A 26,277-nucleotide genomic window follows, 5' to 3' on the forward strand; every position below is an offset into this window, starting at 1 on the left:
TGGTCTAGTCATCAGACTCTATGCACAGAGATTCCATGTTCAAATCCCAGTCTTCCTCCTGGGGTCTTTCAACTTAAGTTTAATTATTGAACAGTAACATACAAAAGAACTCTTCAACAATGTTAAAGCCCAAACTACACCAATGCTTTGTCGTGCAACTCCTTGCAAAAAAACAATTTTGAGGTCAACAGCACTTGATCTATTATCAGACTCTCAGAGATGTTCAAATCCCTGTTCTCCTACAGTTCAATGTTTTCAAGTCTAAAAAACAACAACTAAAGAACACTTCAAAAGTACTAAGAGTAACAGACATGATATCACTGTGACTGAGGCATAGTATGGTGGTCTAATTGTTGGATTTTGAGCCTTGAGGTCTGAGTTCAAGTCCCATTTGATCTGTGGTTCAATGCTGGGGTGTTTAACTTTACCAACTAAGGGCTAACATACTAAAGAAGACTTCAACATTTCTAAGAGATGTGTGACTGAATGGTGTAGTAGTCTAATTATCACACTCACAGCACATAGATTCCATTTTCAAATTAGCAGTTTAATTTATTGGAGACAAAACATACAAATGAATAGGCTAAAATTCATTGGAGTAATGTGTCTGAGTTGTGGTGTAATGGTCAAGGCATCTGATTTTAAGTGCAACCAGTCCTCGTTCAAATCCCACGCCTCCAGTCATTCAATGCTGGAGGGTTTCACCTTAACTTTACTAACTGAAGGCAATCATATAAGTAACTCTTGAATATTATTAAGAGACAACTGTCTGCATTTAACAAACTGATCTATAACTTATAGTGTAGATGTCTAATGTTCTCAGAGATGCCATGATCAAATCCCAGGCATCATGGTAATTATGGCATTTTAACATAGATAGAGAAGACAACTATCACTGGTTTTCATGAGTTACTTTATAGGCTACCTGTATCCGCCTGTTCGTCATTCATCGGCAATCATCGGCGCCGCCGCCGCACCGCTCGGGGCGGCAGAACCGGGATGTTGTTTCGACGTCTCGGAAGGGTCAGGAACAGGGACGGTGTTTCGTCTTCTTGCGCCACAGCAACGGCGAAAACCGTCCGAGTTCCGGCTGCTGCACAGACCTCCAAACACCATCCCGGTTCCTGCAGGTTGCAACACACGATGAGTTCAAAACCCACTCAATTATTTACTTTGAAGACTGATTTCTTTCCAAAAAAAATAGTCTAGATCACACCACTGCCTACTTATAATTTCATAATTATGTGAACCTGACACTGAAATCCCCTTTTAAAGGGATATTTCACTTGGGGGGAAAACAATGTCTAATCAGACTTTTGGGAGCAACCAGTTTTTGATTTGATTAATTCAGTGTTTTAACGCCCACTGGCGGCCCACCCACACAGCGCCGTTAGTTGCTCGTCTTGTCTGCTGAGTGGAGGATTGCAGGTTCGAGACGCGCTAAGTCTACTGAACTTTAAAGTAGGCTAGATATTGATATTCATTTCATCAGTCCCCCCAAACGAACCCATTGTAACGTCAAACTGAATGATGGATTCAATGAAAACACCTGTCCTTTTTTTCTGGTGATTCCTGACGCCATCCTAATAATAGGCCTACACCACACTGTGTGTGTGTGTGTGTGTGTGTGTGTGTGTGTGTGTGTGTGTGTGTGTGTGTGTGTGTGTGTGTGTGTGTGTGTGTGCGCGCGTGCGTGCGTGCGTGTGTGCGTGCGCGCTGTATTGTGTGACTGAAAAGGGATGGTGTTTGGAGGTCTGTGCGCAGCCGGAACTCGGGCGGTGTTTCGCTGTTTCTGCGTTGCAAGAAGACGAAACACCATCCCGGTTCCTGACGCATTTGAGACGTCGAAACAACATCCCGGTTCAGTCAGGCTCAGCTCGTATGATTGATTGACGTCTTGCGACTTCTTCTGACTTGTATGGACGTTCACTTCGTTCGTCTGTCTTTAATATTACATAATAATAATAATCTATCTATAAATGCGAGAAGTCTCTGCGTGTGTGTTTGTAATCCGCGTATCTCGAGAACCGTTCGTCCCACCGGCTTCAGATTCGGCACGCGCGTTCCCCGCCGCGGCATGGAGTGCAGTGCCGGGCCTCGACCCGACCCGACGCGCGGTTTTCCCTAACCGGCGCGAAACGTTCGGAATCTCCTTATGCGGAAATCGGCGCAAAATCGGCGCAAGCGCTGACTCATTGTGACATCACTGCAGTGCCGGGCGCAAGCACTGAGTCATTGTGACATCACTGCAGGCAGATACAGGGGCCTAGCCTCGACCCGACAGACTGAGATCTCCATATATGGGCATATGGGCAGTTACAGAGATCTCCATATATGGGCAATACAGGGGCCTTGCCTCGACCCGACAGATATCTCCGTATATGGGCATAAAAGGGACACAGACAGATATATCTCCGTATATGGGCATAAAAGGGACACAGACAGATATATGGGCATAAAAGGGACACAGACTGAGATCTCCATGACAGATATCTCCGTATATGGGCATAAAAGGGACACAGACTGATACAGAGAATGGGCATATGGGCAGATACAGAGATCTCCATATATGGGCATATGGGCATAAAATGGACGCAGATATATGGGCATAAAAGGGACACAGACTGAGATCTCCATATATGGGCATATGGGCAGATACAGAGATCTCCATATATGGGCATATGGGCATAAAATATGGACACAGATAGAGTATATGGGCATAAAAGGGACACAGACAGATACAGAGATCTCCATATAATGGGGTTTGCATTAAAGGGTGGGGCATTCATTCCCTATTTACATCGTTCCCGAGTTGGCCAGGTCGCAAACTCCATATATGGGCATAAATGGGCACAGGCAAACAGATGGTCAAACCAGGTCCTACAGAGATCTCCATATATGTCAGAAAATGGACGTAGACAGACATATCTCTCCATATATGGGCATAAATGGACACACGCAAACAGATGGTCAAAACGGATCCTATGACAACAGGTATAATGGGGTTTGCATTAAAGGGCGGGGCATTCATTCCCTATTTACATTGTTCCCGAGTTGGCCAGGTCGCCGACTAGACGCTCGGCCGCCCGAAGGGCGGCCGAGCTTCTAGTAATAATAATAATAGTAGGCCTAGCCTAGTTTGTGTTGATGATTATGATGATTGGTTCAATAGGCTTGAAAATGTAGCCCTAAATACAGAGAAGGCTGGGCTAGGTTTTTTTCTTTTTCTTTTTTTTTCCAGGTGGATTGATTGATTGATTGATTGAATAATTTATTAGAAGTTTGCAATAGAAAAAAGTACAGTTTCATGAATCACTGGTAGGCTACAAGGCCAAATGTGAGCCAGAGTTCCTGAGTTCAAATCCAGCCAAGGTCATCCTGCTCTTCCCTCTGCAGCATATTTTGGAGAATAACATCCAGAAGAACACTTGGAAGAGATGGAAAACCCAGGGTAAATTCTGAGACCATTGGTGGTTCTCTGCGATAAGGTCTATAAGCTCCCCAAATAAATATGTATTAATAGAGCGGAATAAAAAATCACAACGTTTCGGCCTACATGGCCTTCTTCAGGTGTAAACTGAACAAATGTGTCACAGTGAAGGTTTAAGTAGTGCATGCTGGGTAGAATTCACACAAATCATGATTGAAATCATGAATGAAATCAGCTGAAATCAGCCAACGCCCCAATGATCTTGACTGATTGTCAAATCAGCCACAGTGAAATCAGCCACAGGCTGCTGTCTCTAGCAGTGAGAGAGACAGCCACATTATAGGAGGCCAGGGTATAGGGTATTTTAAAAAACAGCATATTTACTAACAAGAGGTAACACTGTACCAAACCTATTACTGTCATATACAATGATAATAACAATAAACAGTGTAAACATAGTCAGATTTCACAAATAAAACTCAAATAACAATGCAACAAGAATAAAAAACAATATAATATACAATGATTAGGAAATAAAAAACAAGTCACAGGAAAGGCTTCAGATCAAATTCTTCATTAAGACCATATGGGGCCATAGTGTTGAGATAATGTATATAATACATCTCTCTCTGTAATAGGCGGCGTTCTAGGTTGTTGCCGCCTCTAGGGGTTTTTTCAACCTTTTTTTATTCCGCTCTATTAATACATTTATTTGGGGAGCTTATAGACAGTGTGCGGACCTTTTCTTCTTTTCTAGTATTATTTTTTTGGTCCAGCACCCGTCGCAGTGCTTTTGGATGTGCGTGTATCCACAGACCTCTCTGCGATAAGGCACTGTCTATGTGAGCCAGAGGTTGGGAATTCAAACAGAGTATGGCTCCCTGAGTTAAGACACTGTGTATGTGATCAAGAGATTGTGGGTTCAAATCCTCCCAAGGACATTCTCTCTGAAGCATGTTTAAAAGATCGAAATTATAATCCTTCAAAAACTGACTTTGTAAATAAACCTGTAATGAAACATGAAGAGACACAATTTCTCTCTGGTCCAGAGATCCTGGGTTCTTTTGAAACTAACGTAGACATCAGTCTTCACAATGCAGGATTTGAACCTAGGACCTTGGGAACATGTTGCTGACATCTTTACACTGTGAGCCACCATGGCCACTATACAGATCCCACGCAGGGTTGCCGAGAGATTTCTTATTTTGGGGGTGCACGGAACTCCCCAAACGGGGTCTGGGGGTCTTCTTCCCCCCCAAAACTTAAAAGATATATATTTTCCTGTGTTCTGTTGAATTTTGTGCATGTTTGATACTTTTATCAGGCTTGCTTTACTAGCATGAGTATAATGTCAGCCTTAAAATGTCAAATGTAGGTGTACAGATATGATGACTGAAGCAAAGTAAGACATCCTGCCAAATCCAGGAGTGTTGGCAAGCCTGGTGTGTGTGTGTGTGTGTGTGTGTGTGTGTGTGTGTGTGTGTGTGTGTGTGTGTGCGTGTGTGTGTGTGTGTGTGTGTGTGTGTGTGTGTGTGTGTGTGTGTGTGTGTGTGTGTGTGTGTGTGTGTGTGTGTGTGTGTGTGTGAAATTGTACAGGCTTCCCACCGAGGAGGAAAGAAGCGACAAGATATATCTTAAGGCCTAACCTCTAGACTGGTCCCTGCCACTCCAGTGTGGAGTCCACACTGCTTTCAGTGCTGGTATTGAAGTTGTTCTTCTGGAAATGAGCCTTTTAATATAGGAATTGATTGGGGTTAGAACCCTAACCTCCTGACCTTAGAGTCATGACTTAACTCACTTGGTCCCTACTTTGGTATTCCTTCTGATTACATTAACAACCAATAACGATACGAAAGAAGTAGTAGTTCTGGACAAGTTTGTTGTTCAGATGTTTGAATGTTTATGACCCACAATGGAAACAATCCTCTGGGTTTTCTGTCATTATCCATTTGGCATTTGGAGGAAAGAAATTACAGTGGTTCAAGTGTTAGAGAGCATACCTAAGGAGCAGGTCACAGGGATGATTTCCCAGCTTGACTATTGTCTCCAACATCTTAAATGTTTTATAATACACATCTTTCTTATAGGAGCTCCTGGCACTAAATATTTTCAGATAGGGGTCTGCGGCCAACTTTGTATTGATCAGGTTTTCCTTGACAAAACCTTAAAGGACCACTTCACCTCTGGGACACCAGATCAAGTTATAGAAACATCTCAAGGATGATCAGTAGGAACAGGATGCACCTCGGCTACATTTTGAGTGTCAAAGCAGAGGGTGTATGAATAAACATGTGATTTTGTATTTCTTTTTAATACATTTGCAAAAGTTTTTATTTTGTCATTATGGGATATAGTGTGGAGAATATAAAAAAAAAAAAATTGAATACAATTTTGAATAAGGCTGTAACATAACACAATGTCAAAAGTGAAGGGGGTGAATACACTGGAGGGCACTGTAAATCCTGGAGTACATTGACGTCTAAAATTCAAAGGAGCAACGCAAAAGCACTTGAAAGGCCCAAAGGTGCCTAGACGAGTTGCTTCTGCTCATATTGCTGGCAGGTTTGACATCAAGGTACTGGAGGACCATTGGGACTCGGGATTGCGTCTTGTTTCCTGTGAGTTGGGTGTTATGCTTTTCATGTTGTATCTGTATCAATAGCAGGACAAGTGGTTGTTTTTAGACAACACAAAGGGAACCCAGCAGTGGAACGTGCATTACCCCAACCAAACAGTCAGGTGGTGGGGGTGGTGCCTGAGCAGAGGCAACCCTTTTACTATACCTCACCAAGGCACCCTTGGGCACTCGATACTAGGGATGGGCAATATAATCGATATGACAATACAGTATATCGCTAATTCGCTATATTTTATTTCCCAATACTGTATCGATACTTCAGGCTGTAGTATCGCAATACCTTTAGAGCAAAAACAATATGTTCCCGTGCATTGAAACCAATGGTAGAAGTCCAGTCTTGACACTCCGCTGCTGTCGAAAGGGTTTTGACTCAATTTGTCCATTGAGTTATCAATATAATGTGATGTACATGCATATTATTAGACTACCCAGGTGGTACATGGCAAGTTGGATTTTCAGCTCTACAAAAAATATTTCTTAATTCTTTTGAATATTGCAATATCGCGCAATATGTATCGCATCGCAATATATCGTGATAGAATTGTATTGTGATATGTATCGTGAGGCTCTTGACAATACCCATCCCTCCTCGATACCAACTGTTGGGTGTCACCTAGCACTTTCTGCTTTTGTTAAAGTACTCCAAGGAACTGTACCAGCTCAAGCATTGTTAGTTGAACCCTGGCTCGTGTCCCACTGAGGGAGCTGCAGTGAGTCTCTGCCACTGTCTGTGTCTATGTCCTCCTCTTCCTCTGTAAGGTTGGTCATGTCCTCCTCCACAGCCACATGGAAACACATTAGAGCTCTGGAGATAACACAAGAGAGTAAACGTATCACTTGAGCAGTCAATATGACCAAAGAAATCGTGATTTGCGATATTATCACAATAATCAAAATATCCCCAACATCCATTATCCTGGGGCGGAACATTTGCCAAAAAATAGCCGATCAACAACCTCACAACACGTCGCCTTTTTTGGCAAAGATTTGGTAGAGAGTGAAATAAAGACTGTATCAAGTACGAATATTATAAGTACGTTTTACCAATAGAGGGTTTAAATGGTACCGGATATGCAGCTCGGCAAATAAAGGTGAATGACGGAGGACGATAAAGTAAATCTCCACAATGCGATTATTCATCGTCCCATCCCTACCTCCATGTTGTTTCACTGATGATATACTGTATGTGATTCCGCTGAACTCACCTAATCAAAACAGCAGGGATGATGGCAAGACCAGAAGCCAGGAGGAAGCTGAACCCAGAGAACCAGGAAACTGTGGCGGCGTATATGCCGTTGAACACAGTCAGTGCCCCTCCAACACTCAGCATCTCCACAAACGCAATACACGCAAACATTGCACCTGCAGCGCAGAGGGAGTAAAGTTGAAAATAGCAAATCTACAACCTCATAACACCTTGCATTTCACAATATTTATCTGTGGAACCGAGTCAAACTAAATGTAATGCCTCAACTCCTACAATTCCAAGTGCTTGTCAGGGTCGGGGGGATTATTTGGCCTGAAAAACGTTGAAGACCCCTGCTCTATAGTTTCACCTATTGAGTTCCAGTGAAGAGGTCCACTGTGCACAGTGGCTCCACAGAGCATACATACAGTACCTTGTTCAGAGCTCAGCACTGCCTTTGACATCATAGACTTGAGAACAGGCGTAGGCATGGAAGACAGGACCAGAGGCAGCCTCACTGTGGAGCCAAACAAACCAGTGTTCATTTCGTTGACTAAAACTATGACAATAATGTTCATTGACTACTTTTTTAACTGACGAAAATGAAATAAAACCCAAATAAAAAAGCTATGATGACTAAAACTAAGACTAAATGTATTGACAATTTCGTAAAAACATGTCAGGGAGGGACTAGTGGAGAACTAAAAGACAAAGTCATTTCATGTTTGGAGGCGCCCGGGCTATTATTAGCATGCAACCAAGTGTAATATCAGCCATTGCGAAGCCACCAATACCCACCAAAATAATTTTTTGTCGACAAAATCATATGATATTTAGTTGACTAGAGCTTTTCAGATGACTAAAACTAAATGAAAATGTATTCAAAAGACTGACTAAACTAAATCCAAATTTGCTGTCAGATTTGTAACCGTTTTAGGAACTGGTTTTTATTACACTGTCAGAGCTGGTATGTGGACTTCACTTCTACTGTACAATACTGATGGTTCTCAAACCTTTTAATATCAAGGATCACCCTAACTCGGAGAGTGTACAAATAGAACGCCTTACCGAAGGCCTTAAAGGTGTGCCAATCCCTAACATCCTTTAAAACTGCCCTGAAAAACCACTTACAGGCGGCAGCCGCTCGTAACTGGTAAAAATAAACCTTACCCTTACCCACCCTTCTATTGTAAATATCTATATATTTTTTCTGACGATATCTACTGCATAGTACTGTGTTCTATTTGTCTGTCATTCAATGTTATATGAGATACATAAAGGTTTCCTGTGTAAATAAGCCAAAAAGCTTACTAAAATCTCCTTTTAGTTGACCTTGTACCAGTGAACTGTACTGTCATGAAACTGTAACTTTTCCTATGCAAACTTCTAATAAAGTCTTCAATCAATCAAAACCACTCTCAAGAGTTACAGACCTGTAAAGGTCCAGTTGGAACCCCCAATAGGAATGGTTAAAAAAGAAACCCAACCCTACTGTATGCATGATGCCATGTGACCTTTCTTCCCTAGTACAATATACACACATGTACTGTACAAGATAGATGGGTATACAGGTTTATCATTATACGTTTTCTCACCCAGAAACATAAGGAGAGTGGTCTTCGCGAAAGACGCCATGAGTAGACCTGCCATGACAGAGAGCAGACCCAGAAGCACAATGTGTGTGTCTTGGAGGCAGCGGGACAGCACACTGACACCTGTATATATAGGGTTGGATGTTACTCAGAGTCAGTACACTGACACCTGATTCCACTTTGGGTTCTGTAACAGCATTCACCCTACAGACTCTTTCCAGCAGCCTGGTTCTGTCATCCCTTTGTATGCATCCAATTTAGTCACTCACTACTACTAAAGTCTTCACCTGCAAAACTGCCCAGGTGCATGACCGTGCTGATGGCTGAACCATAGCCAATGAAGACCTCACTCCAGCATAAGGGTTTATTCAACTCATACAGGATGAAGATGGACAGACCACCTAGCGCGGACACCTGAGACAGACAGGGAGATAAAGAAAGACAAATATATTGTAAATATTGGCTCTGCAGGAGTCTACCTGTCTACGACAAGGGTCTTCAACAGGGGGTCCTCAGAGTTACTACAGGGGGTCCTCCAAATCTTTGAGTGATAGAAACCTTTTTCTTCTTTTTTATATTAACAACTTGAACCCTAGTGTCCTAGTGAGACATTTAGCCAAAAATATTGCGAGGCTGCCGAGGCAGACGCGTGGGTACCGCCCCGTTGTGAGCTTGTAGATCGGCTATTTTCGACAAAGAGGTTTGGTGTAGAGGGGGAAAAGAGCTGACTAAGTACAGAGTGAAAAGTCAAGTTTATTAAGTATGGTTCAAGTGGTTAAATATCTGAAAACACAAATTGACATGAATTCAAAATACACTGATGATTGTGCGGTCAAACAATGAAACTCTCAACTAAGGGGTCCTTGGCCTGAAAACGTTGAAGACCCCTGGTCTACGATATGTGTCTGGACTGGAGGTTTAACCGCTGGACCGAAGTTATTTTTCCCATATGTTTTATACGTTTTTTATGCGTTTTAATTTTATAATGGGAATCAAATATTTTTGTGGGTGGGTGGGTGGGTTTCAAAATATCAGCTGTATTGAGCCATTTCTGACTTACCTTATGGAGAGCAAAAGCTGCGAGCATCAATCCCAGAGTGATGTTCCTGTGGCGGGTCCCTGACGTGAGCACCAGGTACATTCCCTTCAGCTGACCCATCAGCACGGAGCCGCCCACCACCGGCGACAAGCCTGACGAGGACGATGACACCAACGAAGATGAGGTGGAGGAGGAGGAGGAATGAAAGGTGGACGAAGGCGAGGGCACGGCCGGAGCGCGCCTCAGTGACTCTCGGAGGACACAGAGCACGTAGGCCAGGTTGATGAGGTGGAGCAGGGTGGCGGTGAGGAAGGGCCAGGTGAAGCCTGCGGCGTGGATGAAGAAGCCGGTGCACAGAGACGCTAGTCCACACAGCACCCCCATGATCATGTCCAGGCCCGCCATTCTCACCATACGACCCCTCTCATCCCTGCCTGCGTAAATAAGGCCCTTGCCATCGTCTCTGCTCTCATGACCATCTCGAGGCCTTCCCTCTTCGTATGGTTGATTTAACCCATGGCACCTTCCACTTTCACACACTCCCTTTTCTATACGTCCATGTCCCTCGGGAACGATCACTGTGTAAATATCTCCTCCTCTCTCAGTTTTGTCCTTGGAAATGTCTCTCGGCTCTCCTTCGTCCACGACTAAAAGCCTCTGTTCACTCCTGTCGGCCACATAGGCAAAGCAGCCCCCAATGAGTGCCGTGGGCCCCCCTAGGAGCCCGCTGATGAAAGAAGCTGCCAGCAAGAGGTTCAGATTGAGGGAGAGGGCACTGACAATACAGTAACACAGAGTGAAGAGACAGTCTCCCACCAGGGGGACCACGATGGCAGCCTTCCTGCCCCAGATGTCACTGTAGGACACCAGGAGAGGAGAGGAGAACAGACTGGGGATGATGAAACACAGTTCAGCGTACAGGTGGAAGAGAGATGTCTTTTCCTGGACAGTCTGGAGAGGGAGAGGATGAAAAGAGTGGAGAATATTAGAAGAAAAGCAAAAGCGGAATAAAGATGCAGATGTGGTGAGAACAGGATGTGAGTGGGACATAACTTTTTAAAGCATGGCTAGCAGCCCTTTGCTCTTGCACCCAACTGGAGATTGGCTGAAGGGTGATGGTGAAAAGCTGGAATCTGCCTACTGGTATTAGATTATGAGAATCTAATCTTGTGTGAAAGGTTTATATTTTGTGTGTGGGCTAAAGGATAGGATATGGAGTCAGTCAAAATAGTTAGGGTTCATGATGAAACAGAGTATGAATGCGCTCAGAAATGGCAGTCTGTCCGTTACATTTTGAGATATAATATTCTGCAAGTGGACATTTTGGCCTAATGGTAGTTCTAGAAGAAAGCCAAGGTCATAGATTGTTCCCAGATTGCTAAAATGATTTGGGGGCCATAGACTTGGGAGCATGAAGGCACACAGATAATTCCATGGCAGTACAGCTAGTATTTTTTTTAGATTTTGGTAAAAGGGCCAATGGACTGACTGACTGACTTACTGACGCACAAGACAGACAGACAGAAAGCTCTGCTGCAAGCAGGGCTAAAAGCTCAAAAAGTATATTATGAAGCTTCATAAAGGCTCTGTAAATATATCACAAGATAACCAATTTGTTTGGCATTATGCTATTAAGAAAGAATTTTAGCAAAGTGTTCATTATTACAGCATATTGTGAACTAGATCCGATCTAGGCTCTGATCTATTTCAGTCACCATGTGACACAACAATAGTAGACATGTCTCCATCTTTAACCGTTTCTGAGTTATAGTGGAATATGTCATTTTGAATTTGAACCCTACTGATATATAATGACGAGGATAATAGCTCAGAAGTAGTAACCAGGTAATCTAGGAAATATTTCCCAGCTCTACTGAACAAAGCTGAAAAATGTGGTCAGGTAACAAAGCAAGGTAAAGCACACCTACTACTATTGTTGAAGATGGGGTTCAGATTACCATTACTGGCCTGGTATTGGACCAAAGGTCCATTCTATTCAACAGCAAGGATTACCCCATTATTTTCTTCTTCGTATAGCCCCATGACAACATTTCACTCTGGACATATAGAGCAGTGGTTCTCAACCTGGGGGTCGCGCCCCCCAGGGGGGGTTGCAAATTTATTTTGGGGGGTCCCCAGATGATTTACTTAATGTGCAACATTGTTTTCTCACTCAAGAGTAAACAAACCAACATATGGTTTGTGTGTATGTGACAAGTGACAATTTGAGGACTTTTTAATACCTCTAAAATGACAAATATTAGCCAAATTGTCAAATATTAGAGGCAGAAATTGGTGTTGTGAGCATATATATCTGCTATTATATGATTATTTTGGGGGTCACGGTCTGAAAATGCCTGAAAAGGTTGAGAACCACTGATATAGAGCAAGAGCACAATATTTATTGAATTAGCCCTCCATCTCTCACACTCGCACATATCCTCACCACATGTATAGAAGTCAGGTTTGTGGAGTTGTCTGGAAAGTCTGCACAGTGGTGGATGTTGTTCTCCTCTATAGGGTAGGGGGTGCCACTGAGCTGCACCCACAGTCTCCTATAGATATACTGCTGCAGCAGAGGGTAGGTCATAAACATGCAGAATGCATATATCCCAATCACAGGCTCTATGAGGTAGATGCAGCCCATGATGAACCTTGAACCAGCAGAGAGAAAGAGGTACTTATTCAGAAAGAGAAAAACAGAAGTACTTCTTCATACCTGATAATAATTGCTACAGTCACAGGAACTTCAAATTCACATCTAAATATGTTTTATATTTTAGTTCAGTGGTTCTTAAACTTTGAAATGTGAAGGTCTCCTCCTGAACTCTGACAGTATACAAATGTAACCAATACACTGTCAGAGTTACAAACCTCTGTGGATCAATTTGGAACCCTAAAGGAACCCAGTCTGACACTCCCTGGAATCCACTTTGCGTGTACTGCTTTCACACGCACAGATTGGGATTTAGTCTGAGCACAAAATGTGCATGCAAGCGTCGGGACAGGAATGGAAAGAATCTCTACTTAATTATGTTGAAGGTAAACGGGTGCTTACACCTGATACTGGCCAAACTGGTTAGGGTTACACAGGGACATGCAACTGCAAGTGTCATTTGGTCTAATTGGAGAGGAACTATAGTGTATGGGCTGTGGACATTTGACAGGGAATATTTTGTAAGGCAATTCCCAAACATGGGTCAACATAGTACACATAAGTCAAACTCTCTCTCATGAATGCTATACAAAGTGAACACTTACTCAAGGCTAAAATTGAGTCTTCCAACAGTGTACATTTTATCTACGGTTTCCAAATCTAGGGTTAGGGTTAGGGTAGTTGGATAGTGTTAAAGACATACAAATGGGTTTCATTTACAAAAGGTGACACAAAAATATTACTTTCACGGTTACGCTATTTACTATTCTCAAGTACTATTGTCAATATGACATTGTTTCACATCGAAACAGTACTGACACAAATATATTTACGTTTATTAACCCAATTGTTTTTGATCATTGTTTTTAATTCCAATTTAAGGGAAGTCATTGTGAGTGAGAATGTCTGGCCCCATGGTAAATAACATTTACCTTAAAGACTAAGAATTAAGAATATTGAATAGCCCTGATATAGGGATATATGGCTATAGTTGTTAAAACAAAAGTTGTACAGAAATGTACATGACTCCCTTCAAACAATGTCAAGCGAAACTGGTGAATGGATTAATTTAGTAGACCCACAGTATATTATGCAGAGCAAAGAAATTATCCCTTTAGAGCAGGGGTCTTCAACAGGGGGTCCGCGACCCCCAGGGGGTCCGCGGAGGTACTGCAGGGGGTCCGCGAAATTATTGCCAAAAAAAAAAAAAAAAAAAAGATTTCAAAAATGTTTTTTTTTTTTTTTTTTTTTCATTTTTCACATTTATGTAAAAAAATAAATCATGATTCTATCCATTTTGAATAGCTTGAATACATGATTACTATGCAATTGACAGATTGTTGATATTATTGACATTGGTTCTCAGTTAATAAGTAGTATGTTTAGAAATGGTAGTGGTATGGCCCACCCTGCTCGCTGTAACTTGTACATGTTTAAAATAAAAAAATATGTCGTAGCCCCGACCCCCCCAACCTACGAGGTGGTAGGGGGTCCCTGCTCCATCTCCCCATCAGTTTGGGGGTCCCCGGCCTGAAAACGTTGAAGACCCCTGCTTTAGAGTATAGAAAAATAATGTACCTTTAAATGGAAGCTCATCTCTGCTCGGATGTTACTGCAATTCCTTGTCTCTGTTTGTGAGGTGGAGAATGTACCATCTGGCCACTGATTCCGCCTGGATTACACCAGGGAATGGTGTTGCTGTGGTGAGAGCTACGTGGTGTTTCACCCCTGGAGCCCCAACTAGCAGAAACACACCCAGTGGATCATCTCCTCTACACACTCATGTCAACGACAAACTGGCTAATGACCAAAGGACAATGGACCAGCAGACTATACCGTCATAACACCTGTGACAGGTTTCTGTCTGTGCTACCATGAAGTTCATGAACACACTGCTCCTCCTCCTTGCAGGAAAATGAACTAGTGGAGGAAATAACCAGTGGAGAGATAGGGGGTGGAGACACTACTTTCAGTGCACGACAATCCACACATAACTATAACCAGTCAGGAATTTGTTATCTTAGTGAAGTTTGTGACCACATTTTGTTCCATCACATTTTTTTGTCTTTCAAAAATGAGTTTAGACATAGTTCACCATTTGATTTTATCACACCAGTCTTCTCAGCATTTACTTTGCAGCAATGCTTGTGATTGCTGCTCTGCTCTGAGTGAACAATGTAGCTAAAACATGAATGACAATTAAGGAAGTGTTCATTTGTGGAGGATTAGTGTCATGTTACAAAACACGTTCGACACTTGATCGAACGTGATGCGAAACCTGCAAAGCCGGTTCAGGCAGACAACTGTGGCAGTGTGTCAACCCTGATCAGTCACATGCACTCTTTGCCTGATCAGGGCAGGCTATTTAAACATCCCTGCCTACCTGTTCCTCGCTTCTCCTCCTTGCTGTCTACTGTTGCCCATGGCGTTTTGCAATCCCACCACCTCCGAGTCCACCTGTAGACTCGGTTTCTACCTCTTTGGGTTTTAATGAATTCCCTGAAATTCTATTTGGCATATCACTTAACTAAATGTTCATGCTTACAGGGAATGAATAGATACAGAGCCATGCCAAACTATGCTTCAGGTATCTATATAGGCCTACTGTAGGCATATGATTAAAAATAATTCTCAATACAAATATTATTTTATTCAATCCATGAGTTGTCTGACTGAACTAACTTTCAATCAAGTTTTGGGGTTCCTTACTTATTAGGCTACCCCAAAGAGATGATTGACATTAGGGTTGAAAAGGTTACAGGTCAAGGTCACAATGGAGAAAGAAGAGATTTTCATGAGACTTGGTGGGAATGATCAGGAAGCTTTCCTGATGAGATTTTGACGCATTTGGATAAAAAGAAATGTCAAAATCTGACACCTAATAATGGTATATCTAGACCAGGGCTACTCAACTTAAAAATGCCACCCTTTCACCACTAGAGGGTGCCCAGAGTGCCATAGACAATCCCATAGAGATATGCTGGTATATGCAGAAGCCCTGCAGCCATGACTTGCCTGAACACTTTCCTTTGTGCATGTACAGGAAGAGGATGAAGTTAGCTTGAAGTTAGCTATTGGCTACCAAGCATTTTAAAAGCCTTATTTTCGTCAACTTAGCCATGATTAAACCTTGCACACCTCATGCATGGGAAAAAAACAGAGAAGAATGAGCTCTAAAAAATCCAATGCAATCCTGGATTGCATTGGAGTGGATTTGTGCAGTTTGTTCACAGCTTTCAAACAAAAAAATCCAATTGGAAATCCGTTCAGGCATTCTTGAGATAATAGCCATTATGTTTTACATGTTAGTTAAACAAACATGGCCGCCCTGTATGTTAGATGGGGTTGTATGGGGGTGGAACATGCAAAATCACGATTGAAATCATGTTCACTAGATTTGATGGGGTCCAAAAAAAAAATTCAAAAAAAACTTAAATTTTTTTTTTTTTTTTTTTTTTTTAAATCACGAGATATCTCGTGATTGGCACTATGGGATGCGATGATATATCCCGAGATATCTCGTGATTGGCACTCATTGAGTTAAGATGGCTGAGGGGCCACTCAGCAAAATACCAAAAGTCCAAGGGCTGCAAGCTAAAAATCACGGCCAAACATCAAAAATATTGTCATGGAATGATTAATAATGAAATTATTACGTATAAAACAAGACAAAAATATTTTCTTAGGGATTTTGGAGAGAAACTGAAATCAGAAATTATTTGTTCACACTGAAAGTAGAAAAAATATATACAGTATTGGTAAGACCATGATGGGCTGCATAGAAATGCGGCCCACGGGCCACAGGTTGAATAGCGCTGATCTAGACTATTGTTGGCATAGTGTAACCAATTTGGGCAGTCTTTATAGGCAAAAATCCTCCACCAAAAATGAAAAAAATGCAAGAAAACCCCACAAAATTACTGATCTACAAGCTCACAGCGCAGCACATCACAACACGTTACCGTGGCTAATAATCAAACATGAGCTCCATACACAGTTTTCTTTACTATGTTTTTAATATTCTAATCTCTTCAAAAAGTGCAAATGAAGGCATGGACATAGCGTGTACATCACATGTTTATCTAACTCGGTCATCATTGTCTAGAGACCTTCTATGCTACGGTTAAATACGGACCAATCACAATGCAGAGAGGTAAGAGGAAGAGAGACCAAGAAACGGCAAAGACAGGAAAAAAACATGCTTCTACTATTCATACACGTAAAGCTCTGAATGTTAATTTAACTCTGAGAGTGTACAAATGGAACCAAATGGACCTGTATGGATCCATTTGGTTCCATTTGTACAATATCAGAGTTACAAATGGGGTGCATGATCCTGGTGTGCACAACATGTAAACACCATTTGTACCCTTTCAAAATGGATACATTAACACTTGAAGACTTTTGATGTGTATAAGACACGAGTCATGTAGTAAATGTATTTACAGTAAAATCTACAATCAATTTGCGCCAGAACAGATCAATAAACTTGTAGAACAAGTCACAGGGGGCAACCACATCACTTTCCTCCAAGAGTTAAAATGAAAGCAGTGTCAAGCATTATATTAAAACATTCACTACACCAGCATTTAAATATCAACATGGGCATTTCCATATCTGCATATAAGCAGATCACCCATTGGAGTAGTGGGGAGGCTTAAGTGTAAGTGCTACAGCATTGTTAAATTGGTGCTACAGTACATATTAGTTTTACAAGAGGCCCCTTTATAATTAACAAAAGGTACACGAATGGCTTCTATAAAATGCAATTATTATATATATATTCTTTTACATTCAGCAAATAGTGAGAAACAAAATGTCCATAGGACACATTGTAAGAGTCACTGCAATACCAGTTCTTTTCAGTTAATGTGATTCACTGAAAAGATTAATCTATAAGGAACTGTAAATGTTTGTTTGTAAACATATGGTGGTGGGGGTCTTTTTTTTTTCTTTGCATTACTCTCATGGCTCTTCAGCCCTGGTCCTCAGGGACCATTGGGGCCTGTCCTACAGGTAATAGCATTTATGGTGTTCTTGTTATTCAAGCCAGGGACGTGCTGGGCCCCTGATTCAGCCCGGGAAAAAGAGTTGGAGAGGCCCTCATTGCGCGCTATAGAGAGAGATCTCTCTCTATAGCGCCGCTGCTACTCAAAGATTTGTGACAAAGTGACAAGCCAGTGGGCCAATTAATTACATGAGTTATATTTCGTCGTTGTCGGGTGGAAACCTTGTATGTCCAAAACCGTTTGTTTTGTATTTATCATTTTAAAAATGATTTAAACTAGTGAAAACAGCCGATCTACAAGCACACAACGCCTCGCACCGCGAGGCGTTGTGTGCTTGTAGATCTGCTGTTTTCACTACTTTTGTGCAAACAGTTTAATTTTTTACTTTTGTGCAAACAGTTTATTTTTTTCCTAATGGCCGGCCTGGACCGGCCGGGAATGAACCGGGCCGTTCGGGAGTTGTCCCGCTTTTCCCAATGGCCAGCACGTCCCTGATTCAAGCAGTCCAATCAGAGACCTGGGACAACAGTTGCATGCAATTACCATCCTGGTAGGATAGAAAACCAGGTCACTCATGGACAAGTAGACCACAGTATATGTTGACCTTTGTTACAGCAGAAGAGACTATCTGTTAGTGGTTTAGGACAGTGGTTCTCAACCTTTTCAGGCCGCAACCCCCAAAATAATCATATTTTAACTGGGGACCCCCCCCCCCCCCCCACCCTGACGAGCACTAAGAGTTGAGTGCATTACATTTGGTATAACATGGTGCTATTGTGAAACGTAGATCGGCTATTTTCACAATTTCTGCCTCTAATATTTGACAATTTGGTCAATGTTTAATTTGTAATTTTAGAGGTATTAAAAAGTCCTTAAATTGTCACTTTAGAAATGTGCATATACACTCTGTACACTTAAACATTATGTTGGTTTGTTTACTGTTGAGTGAGAAAACAATGTTGCACATTAAGTTAATCATCTGAGGGTCCCGACCACAGGTTGAGAACCACTGGGATAGAAAACCAGGTCACTCATGGACCAGTGGACCACAGTATGTTGAGACCTTGTTACAGCAGAAGAGACTATCTGATAGTGGTTTAGGACATTGCTTTAAAGGGAGCCTCCACCACAATTTCAAAGTGGGAAATGAAACGATTTAAGAAACAGTTAACATTTCTTGTTTGTTTTTTTGTAACTGTAAAAAAGCTTCATATTCAAGTATTAAACCTTACATGAAAACCGTGGGAAATTGTATTTGGTACTTGTGGTAATGGAATGTTGATCAGCCTACATGAAGTAATATTGTAAACCATTTTGTTTATATGGGATATGCAACCAAATGGTGCGGAAACAAGGTTGCTTGTGTAACACTGGCCTGACCATTTTTAGTCAGTTCTGAACCATACTCAGGTGAAGTCACCTTGGGTATTGGGATAATGCTGTTCTGTTGCCTGTTGGTTTAAAGGTGAATTATCCCTTTAAAGAATTCGCTTGCCCTCATAGTATATCCTCATCATTTGCATGCAAGGTAAAAGGTCATGTTGACCACTGTACATCAGAAACAAATATATATTTGAACAACTAGACTAAAGCAGCTGAGCAAAATCAGTTTGGAATCATTTAAACAAATTCCTTTTAGAGATTTTGGATCAATTAAATAAGTTTCGCTCCAAAATGACCTATCCACCATCTTGGGGATCATCAAAGTCAAAGTAATTGCTGTAGACTTACTTATATTTAATATTGTGGAAATAGTGAATTACTCAGATAGCTTCTTCCCCCCAAAGATGGATGATAACATGGCTTTGAAACTGTTGAGTTGCTTTCTGATATACAAGTCAACTTTGTCCTTTTGTGTTACCATCAACAATGAACAGCATGTTTCTTCAAACAATGACCCCAAATGGAACTGTTTTCAATCACAGTGACTTTCTAACAGGTAAATCATAAGGATCATAAGAAAAGACATTCTTAAAATCTGTAGAAAATCACAGAAATGAGATACATTTCTCAAATTCTCTAGTGTACTTGACATTCAACATTTGTTTACGAGCATCAAAAACCCTGTGTACAATGGGTACCTTATATAGATCCATGAAAAGATTCTACATTAGTCACTACCTTAAAAAAATGCTGGTATAGCAATTACATATCCATTAAAAAAAAGCCTTTCTCTGAACAGTTACAGCAACTTATGCCTATGCTCTCATGCAAGTTCTTAGCAAAAGTTTCAACAATCTGGATGTTGACTGAACAAGTCATTCCAACCAACTAACATCTCATTCCTTCATTCTGGGCTGCCTTATTTACACAATATCATCATTCCAGAAATCACTTTTCACATTCGATATATGTACTGTATCTATACATACACATACAGACAATGACGAACCAATGAATAGTTTGAGCTTAGCTTAGAAAAGTGACTATACTGTATGTACAGTACATGGTAGTCATCAATTGAGATAGATTTTCTACTTTGACACGGCCAAAGCAATTCCAGATAAATTACTTGGACCCGAAAGATATTGTATAATGTAGTACCATATGCCATAATGATGTACTTGTTTCTATAGTATATTATGAGTACCAAAAATGTTGGTTTCTGTCTGTCTTAATAAATGGAAGTATACTGTATAGGGTAATCTCCAGACTTTATATACTTGTGTAGACACTACAGTAGACAAACTATACAAAATAAACTTGTGAAAAGTGTGACCAATCAAAATTTAGAAAACAATTCCCTGAATGAATGATAAAAAGCTTTTTGTATACTGAGAATATCAGAGTAACATTAACAAACGCATTAAAACACAAAAGTATATCGATCAGTTAAATAGAAGCCTATTAGCAATGCTTCTTTGACATTTTACGATCAAGTCTTTATCACAGAGGTTACAATAAGGACTAGGCTACATTAACTTTGTACTTTACAAAGAGGTAATTTGGAGGGTTACTGTACCTGTAATGGCAACTTGTATAGCTTATTAATAGTCACAGATCCCTCATAGACTCTTCCCTAGAGACCATCTATTCATATCTACAGTAAGGGAAAGGAAGAACATCTCCGTTTTCTCTCTCCAAATGGCATATTCCATAGTGATGTATGTTCAGAAGAATGGCTCACATGAATGGCCAACTCAACCGCAAGATAAGTTGGACAATTAAAAAATATTGTTAATGCAATCCAATTCTTCTGACAATACTTCTGCACAAACAACCTACTAAATATTAGTCCACTCTTGTCCCATCTATGGGGCTATCGGAACTAAACCACATTAACCCTGGTGTCCCTATTTTGGGCAAATCTTTCAGAATATTTGAAAAATGTTTAAGATTTTTTCGAATAAAAAAGAAAAGGTTAAAAAATAGCTAAAATAGCAGTTCTACAAATACAATCTCACAACGCATCATGATGCAACATGTGTTGTAAGCTTGTAGATAGGCTATCTTTGCTATTTGTCCTACAACAAAGTATATATAGGGCTTAAGTGGTTAACCTCATTCATTTCCTTTACACTCTAAGCTTGATTAAGAGAAGAATCACAGCAATAGGAAGTTAACACATTTCAGACCGGAAGACTTTCACAGTACATGCTTGCCTTAGTAGCAGGAAAAAAATGTCTGATAAATGAGATACAAATATCACGTTATAAAAACTAAAGCACAACGACATTTTACAACAGCAATTCCTGTGGTACTGTCGGTACATGAACCCCCTTGGCTTTGAACTCCCTGACCCTGGCCTCTGAGTCGTTGTTGCTGTTGTCGTATAGCTACAGACACAATAGACTGCACATTTCCTCTGAGGTAAATACAAAATGGCAGACATCGTTTTTGAAAGTTGACCTGAGGGGTCCAAAAACAGTGGACTGTTGATGTGGAGAGAGAATGTGAAGGAAGACCTGACAGCCCATGTAGCAAAAAAGGTCATTTCATGTGTTTTAGAAATATTTTAAAAAGACCAACAATCTGGCTATTGTTTTGGACACTTCGGTATATTTTGAGTATTTCTCCTGAAAATATATTTCCAGGGTCTCAAATGTGCTTTCAATTTATATTGTTTGGCTAATGTTCCATCTGGGCCTCATTTACAAAACAAACATTCTTAGATGTCATGTTAAATTGCATCAGACGATCATTTTAAATCATATGGACCAAAGAAATACATTTAAATGTTATCTAAAGCATCTGCTCTTTGGCTAAAATAGATGTATGTACATAGAAAAAGAGGGGGAACGATATGGAAAACAATATGAAAATAATAGTTTTACTGACACCCAAAATCAATGTTTTGTTGCAGTTCATGCTCTTCTTGACATGACTTCCATACTTGAGCATCTTGAACTGCCTAATGTTCTGATGAGGAATTGCCTACTAGCTTACTGTTACTGGTACTAGCTCAATGTTTTACTGCTTGCTTGTGGTTAGTCCTGCCCAGACTTTTGTATGTGGATTGAAAACACCATTACAATTACACTTGTGTTCAATGTGGTCACATCTCACATTACATCCCTGACCACCTCCAGAGGTGGATTTTGAGTTATCGGCTCAAATCTGTCCAACCATATTTTTATAAGGTCAAGGCAAGCGCTATGTGACTGCAATCCAATCTCCCAGTATGCATGTTAACCCCAGGAGTAAAGGGGGCCGTAAGCGGCTTTATAAAAAAAAGAAAAGAAAAGAAAGAAAGAAAAAAAAGAATTCTAGATGAGTGCCCTGGGTTTGCTTTGTTGAACACAGTAAGTGTAACCATCATTGTAAAGCTAAGGAAGCTTAAACACATACTGTACCTGTACTGTAAGAAATTTGACGAGATAACAAATTGCTGAGATTTAACAAACCAAATTCTGTACGTGAGGAGTCAAGTCTTGTGTCTTATAAAATGTTGGCCGTGGTCTGCTGGTGAGAGGGCAGGGTTGAGAAATAAGGCGCTTGGTTTGGGAATTTTCCGGAAGGAGAAATTAATTTTTGAGTTAGAAAACCAAAACTAATTAAAAACAAAACATAGCTGATTCCAGTTCTTGACGTGGAATTGTAGTTCATCGCTGGAACTCGACTGAAGTTCTTGTTCCAAGGAGAAAGAACATGGTTTGTTGTTTTGTAAAATTGCACCGTTTTCAGTGACTGAGCTGAAGTGTACTGTACAACAGTATATTATGTAAACACAGTGGTGACAAGGATGTATTTCTCTGTTTCTTATCTCTGCCTGTCTGTCTGTGTGTCTGTGTGTCTGTGTGTGTGTGTCTGTCTGTCTGTCTGTCTGTCTGTCTGTCTGTCTGTCTGTCTGTCTGTCTGTCTGTCTGTCTGTCTGTCTGTCTGTCTGTCTATGCAGGAGTCGACATGCCCAATCATGCAAGGGGGGAGTTATTCCAGTACAATTCAACACTACATGTGGTTGAATACACAGTACAAGATGCGGGTGTATCAAGTTGTGCAGGTCATCCCTAGCCTGGCTAATGATAATGTGGATTCACTCACACGTTCCGGAACGTGTGAGTGAATCACATGCCAGGCTAGGTCATCCCTTCCAGCATAATGGAGCCCACAAGGTAGAGGCTGGTGTAGCTTACAGACAGTTGAATCCACAATATATCTCCCATCACAACTTATTGCAGAACATCAATGTCAAAATACAAAAAGAAAAAGAGTAGAGGGGAGAGACAAGACATTAAATAGATTTAAGTCTACAAAGATAAGAAGAGAGAGTGACAGACAAAGACACAGAAACAGAGAGACAGAGTGAGCAACAGAGATATAGAGAGAGAAAAGAGAAAGAGAGAGAGAGAGATACAAGCTTATCTTTGCAGGGGGCCGAGACAAGCCGCTGCATGACAGTGATTGGCTGAAGCTCTGTGGGTGGGCGTGGCCGGGCCTGGGGAGTAGTTGTGATTGCTGGCCGCCCTGTGAGTAGGCGTGGCCGGCCCCGGGGATATATTCTGATTAAGCATGGCAGCTCTGTGGGAAGGCGAGGAGTAGTGGTTGTTGGGGGGCGTGGCCTGTTGTGGGCAGCCGTGGCAGTGGGTCGGGGAGTCGCATGCCGCCGAAGGCGAGGAGGACAGGAGAGGAGACGAGGGCACCGGGGAGGCGGAGAAGGAGCGGTGGATGGGGGAGGAGCAAGGGGACATGAGGGGGCTGGTCTGGAGACGCCACAGCAGCTCCTCGTTGTTACGACTCAGACGCTTCTTCTCCGTGCTCTCCTTGCCCACACTCTCCTGCAGGTTGGCGTTCTCCTCTGACAGCTGCCTGCACGTCAGCAATGACAGGACACACTGTAAGCTTATGATGTGATGACACAGAGAACAGACTGTAAAGGTCTTTGCACACTACTGTGTTTTTTCGGACGAATATCGGAGTGAATTTTGGAGCACGTAAGTAAAGAAATCGATCACGTTTGTTTCTGCCCGTTTCGTATTTATTTTTGGACCAGGGTTGATTATTTCCAATTAAAGCAACTGTCACCACTAGGAAAGAAGACCGGAAACTGCTGGTACCAGTTTGCTGGTTACGGCCGCCTGATGACTACAACAAACTACAACATGTCGCAGTACGAGTTCGAATAAAAGATACGATTATTATACCAAAAGACACAAAACGATTATACCAATTTAAACTAATTTTAAACATTTTGGATTCTGGTTCCGGTGCGGTGTTTCCGACAAACCTGTAGTCCGCCTAATGACTACAACATGACGTAGGTTACTTAGCTCCCGACCGTATCAGAAACCCCAAAATGGTACTGATCCCAGGCTATAATGTGATGACACAGAGAACTAACTGTAGCTATACCATAACAACAACCTGTAAGGTTATACTACGATGACAAATGAGCTTCAGCCTACAGTATGTAGCCTATGTGGGCGGCCATAGCTGAGTGGTTAGGGAGCCTGCCTGGGGAACCAGAGCCCCTGGTTGTCGTAGATACGATTCCAGGTCAGGCCAACAATGTGTTGAAGTGTCCCTGAGCAAGACGCGACCACAGTTTTCCCAGGGACCCTGAGCAAGACACCTAACCCCTAATTGCTCCCCCCTCCGCGCTCCTCTGTGGGCAGCACTCAGTTGGGTTAAGCTAGGTATGTTAAGCAACCAGAAGGAAATGTTGGATTACATTGTGTAATGCGTTGTGATAATGTTGATGTAGTTTAGTTTAGTTTAGTTTAGTTTAGTTTGAACTAAACTAAACTAAACTAAACCAAACCAAACTAAACTGTAGATAAATAAAGTGTTGTGTTATCACTGTAGATCAGGGGTCTTCAATGTTTTCAGGCCAAGGACCCCTTAGTTTAGAAAGAGATGAAGCAGGGACCCCCACAGTCTGTTCATAGATTCCATATTGTTTCATCGTTTGACAGCACAATCATCAGTGTACAGTATGTTGGATTCATGTCAATTTGTGATTTCATATATTTAACCACTTGAATCGTCAACACTTAATAATCTTCACCTTTCACTCTGTACTTAGTCTGATCTTTTTCCCCTCTACACCAAATTTCTTTCTATCACACAAGGATTTGGAGGACCCCCTGTAGTAACTCTGAGGACCCCCTAGGGATCCCGGACCCACTGTTGAAGACCCCTGCTGTAGATGAAGCTGTGTGTTACCTGGACAGGGTCAGGTTCATGTCGATGCGGGCCTTCAGGTCTTCATTCTGCTGCTGTAAGACCTGGACCTTCTCCTCCAGGAAGACGTTCTTCTGAGCCTGCTCAAGAACACATTGCAACCACAGCACAACCTTCAATTCACTCCTGTGTGTGTGTGTGTGTGTGTGTGTGTGTGTGTGTGTGTGTGTGTGTGTGTGTGTGTGTGTGTGTGTGTGTGTGTGTGTGTGTGTGTGTGTGTGTGTGTGCGTGCGTGCGTGCGTGCGTGCGTGCGTGTGTGTGTGTGTGTGTGTTTATTTATTAATTTCCACTTTTTTTACGTAAATGAATGCCCTACTTCGATGTCACACAGAAATAACCTATCAACAAGCTGACGTTGTGAGTCACGATATGACAGCATATTGAGCCTACCACTTTCTCCAGGTCAGAGATCTTCTTCTCCTGTTGGTGTATCTGCTGGTTCTTCATCTCCACAACCTCCTTAAGACTCTTCAGGTCCTCCTCGATGTGTTGGTATGGAGCCAGAGCATCCTAACACACACGCACGCACGCACGCACAAACACACAGATAAGCATCTCGATATGGACTTGAGAAAGCCATTGATTAGATAGTTACAGGTACATTGCTGCTCACACATACTTATCACATATACCCAGTCTGTATTTGCCCTAGGCGAGGAGAATGGACAGAGAGGGTGATAAAACGTATGAGCTCTAGTAGCTGACCAATCAATCCTCTTTTCTCTTTCAAGCAAGTGAAATTTCAGTGCGCTGGTACAGGGGGTGTCATGTATGCCTTGATGTGTTGCAAATGTATGTATGCCTTGATGTGTTGCAAATGTATGTATATATGTTTTGAATACAGGGCTGCTGTGTCGTAAGACACATTTCAGTGTGAACTGACAATAGTACTCTATCATATCATATCATATCATATCATATCATATCATATCATATCATATCATATCATATCATATCGTCGTTGTCGGGTGAAAACCTTGTATGTCCAAAACCGTTCGTTTTGCATTTATCATTTAAAAATGATTAAAACTAGTGAAAACAGCCGATCTACAAGCACACAACGCCTCGCACTGAGGGTTGTGTGCTTGCAGATCTGCTGTTAACACG

The 26,277-nt window shown here is 41.6% G+C and overlaps 2 protein-coding genes across 2 annotated transcripts in view; both read right to left on the reverse strand.

Moving 5' to 3' along the window:
* Window positions 1-942: 942 nt before the first annotated feature.
* Window positions 943-12,532, reverse strand: slc46a3 (solute carrier family 46 member 3; the record flags this gene model as incomplete). The annotated part of the gene is made up of 9 exons (XM_080749293.1): window positions 943-1,124; window positions 6,749-6,873; window positions 7,274-7,430; window positions 7,688-7,771; window positions 8,850-8,969; window positions 9,134-9,260; window positions 9,907-10,319; window positions 10,551-10,836; window positions 12,314-12,532. The coding sequence occupies 9 exons, from the start codon at window positions 12,530-12,532 to the stop codon at window positions 943-945; spliced, it is 1,713 nt and encodes a 570-aa protein (XP_080605419.1).
* Window positions 12,533-23,348: 10,816 nt separating this feature from the next.
* mtus2a (microtubule associated tumor suppressor candidate 2a) overlaps window positions 23,349-26,277 on the reverse strand; it is a gene marked incomplete at both ends in the record, with an annotated part of 57,684 nt that continues 54,755 nt past the window's right edge. The window contains 3 exons of the mRNA XM_080749294.1: window positions 23,349-23,796; window positions 25,153-25,253; window positions 25,561-25,680. Of these exons, the coding sequence (XP_080605420.1) occupies window positions 23,349-23,796; window positions 25,153-25,253; window positions 25,561-25,680 (669 nt within the window). The remainder of the gene's footprint in view (window positions 23,797-25,152; window positions 25,254-25,560; window positions 25,681-26,277) is intronic.

The sequence above is a fragment of the Nannobrachium achirus genome (genome assembly GCF_963921795.1).
Source record: "Nannobrachium achirus genome assembly, chromosome: 19".
Classification (NCBI taxonomy): domain Eukaryota; kingdom Metazoa; phylum Chordata; class Actinopteri; order Myctophiformes; family Myctophidae; genus Nannobrachium; species Nannobrachium achirus.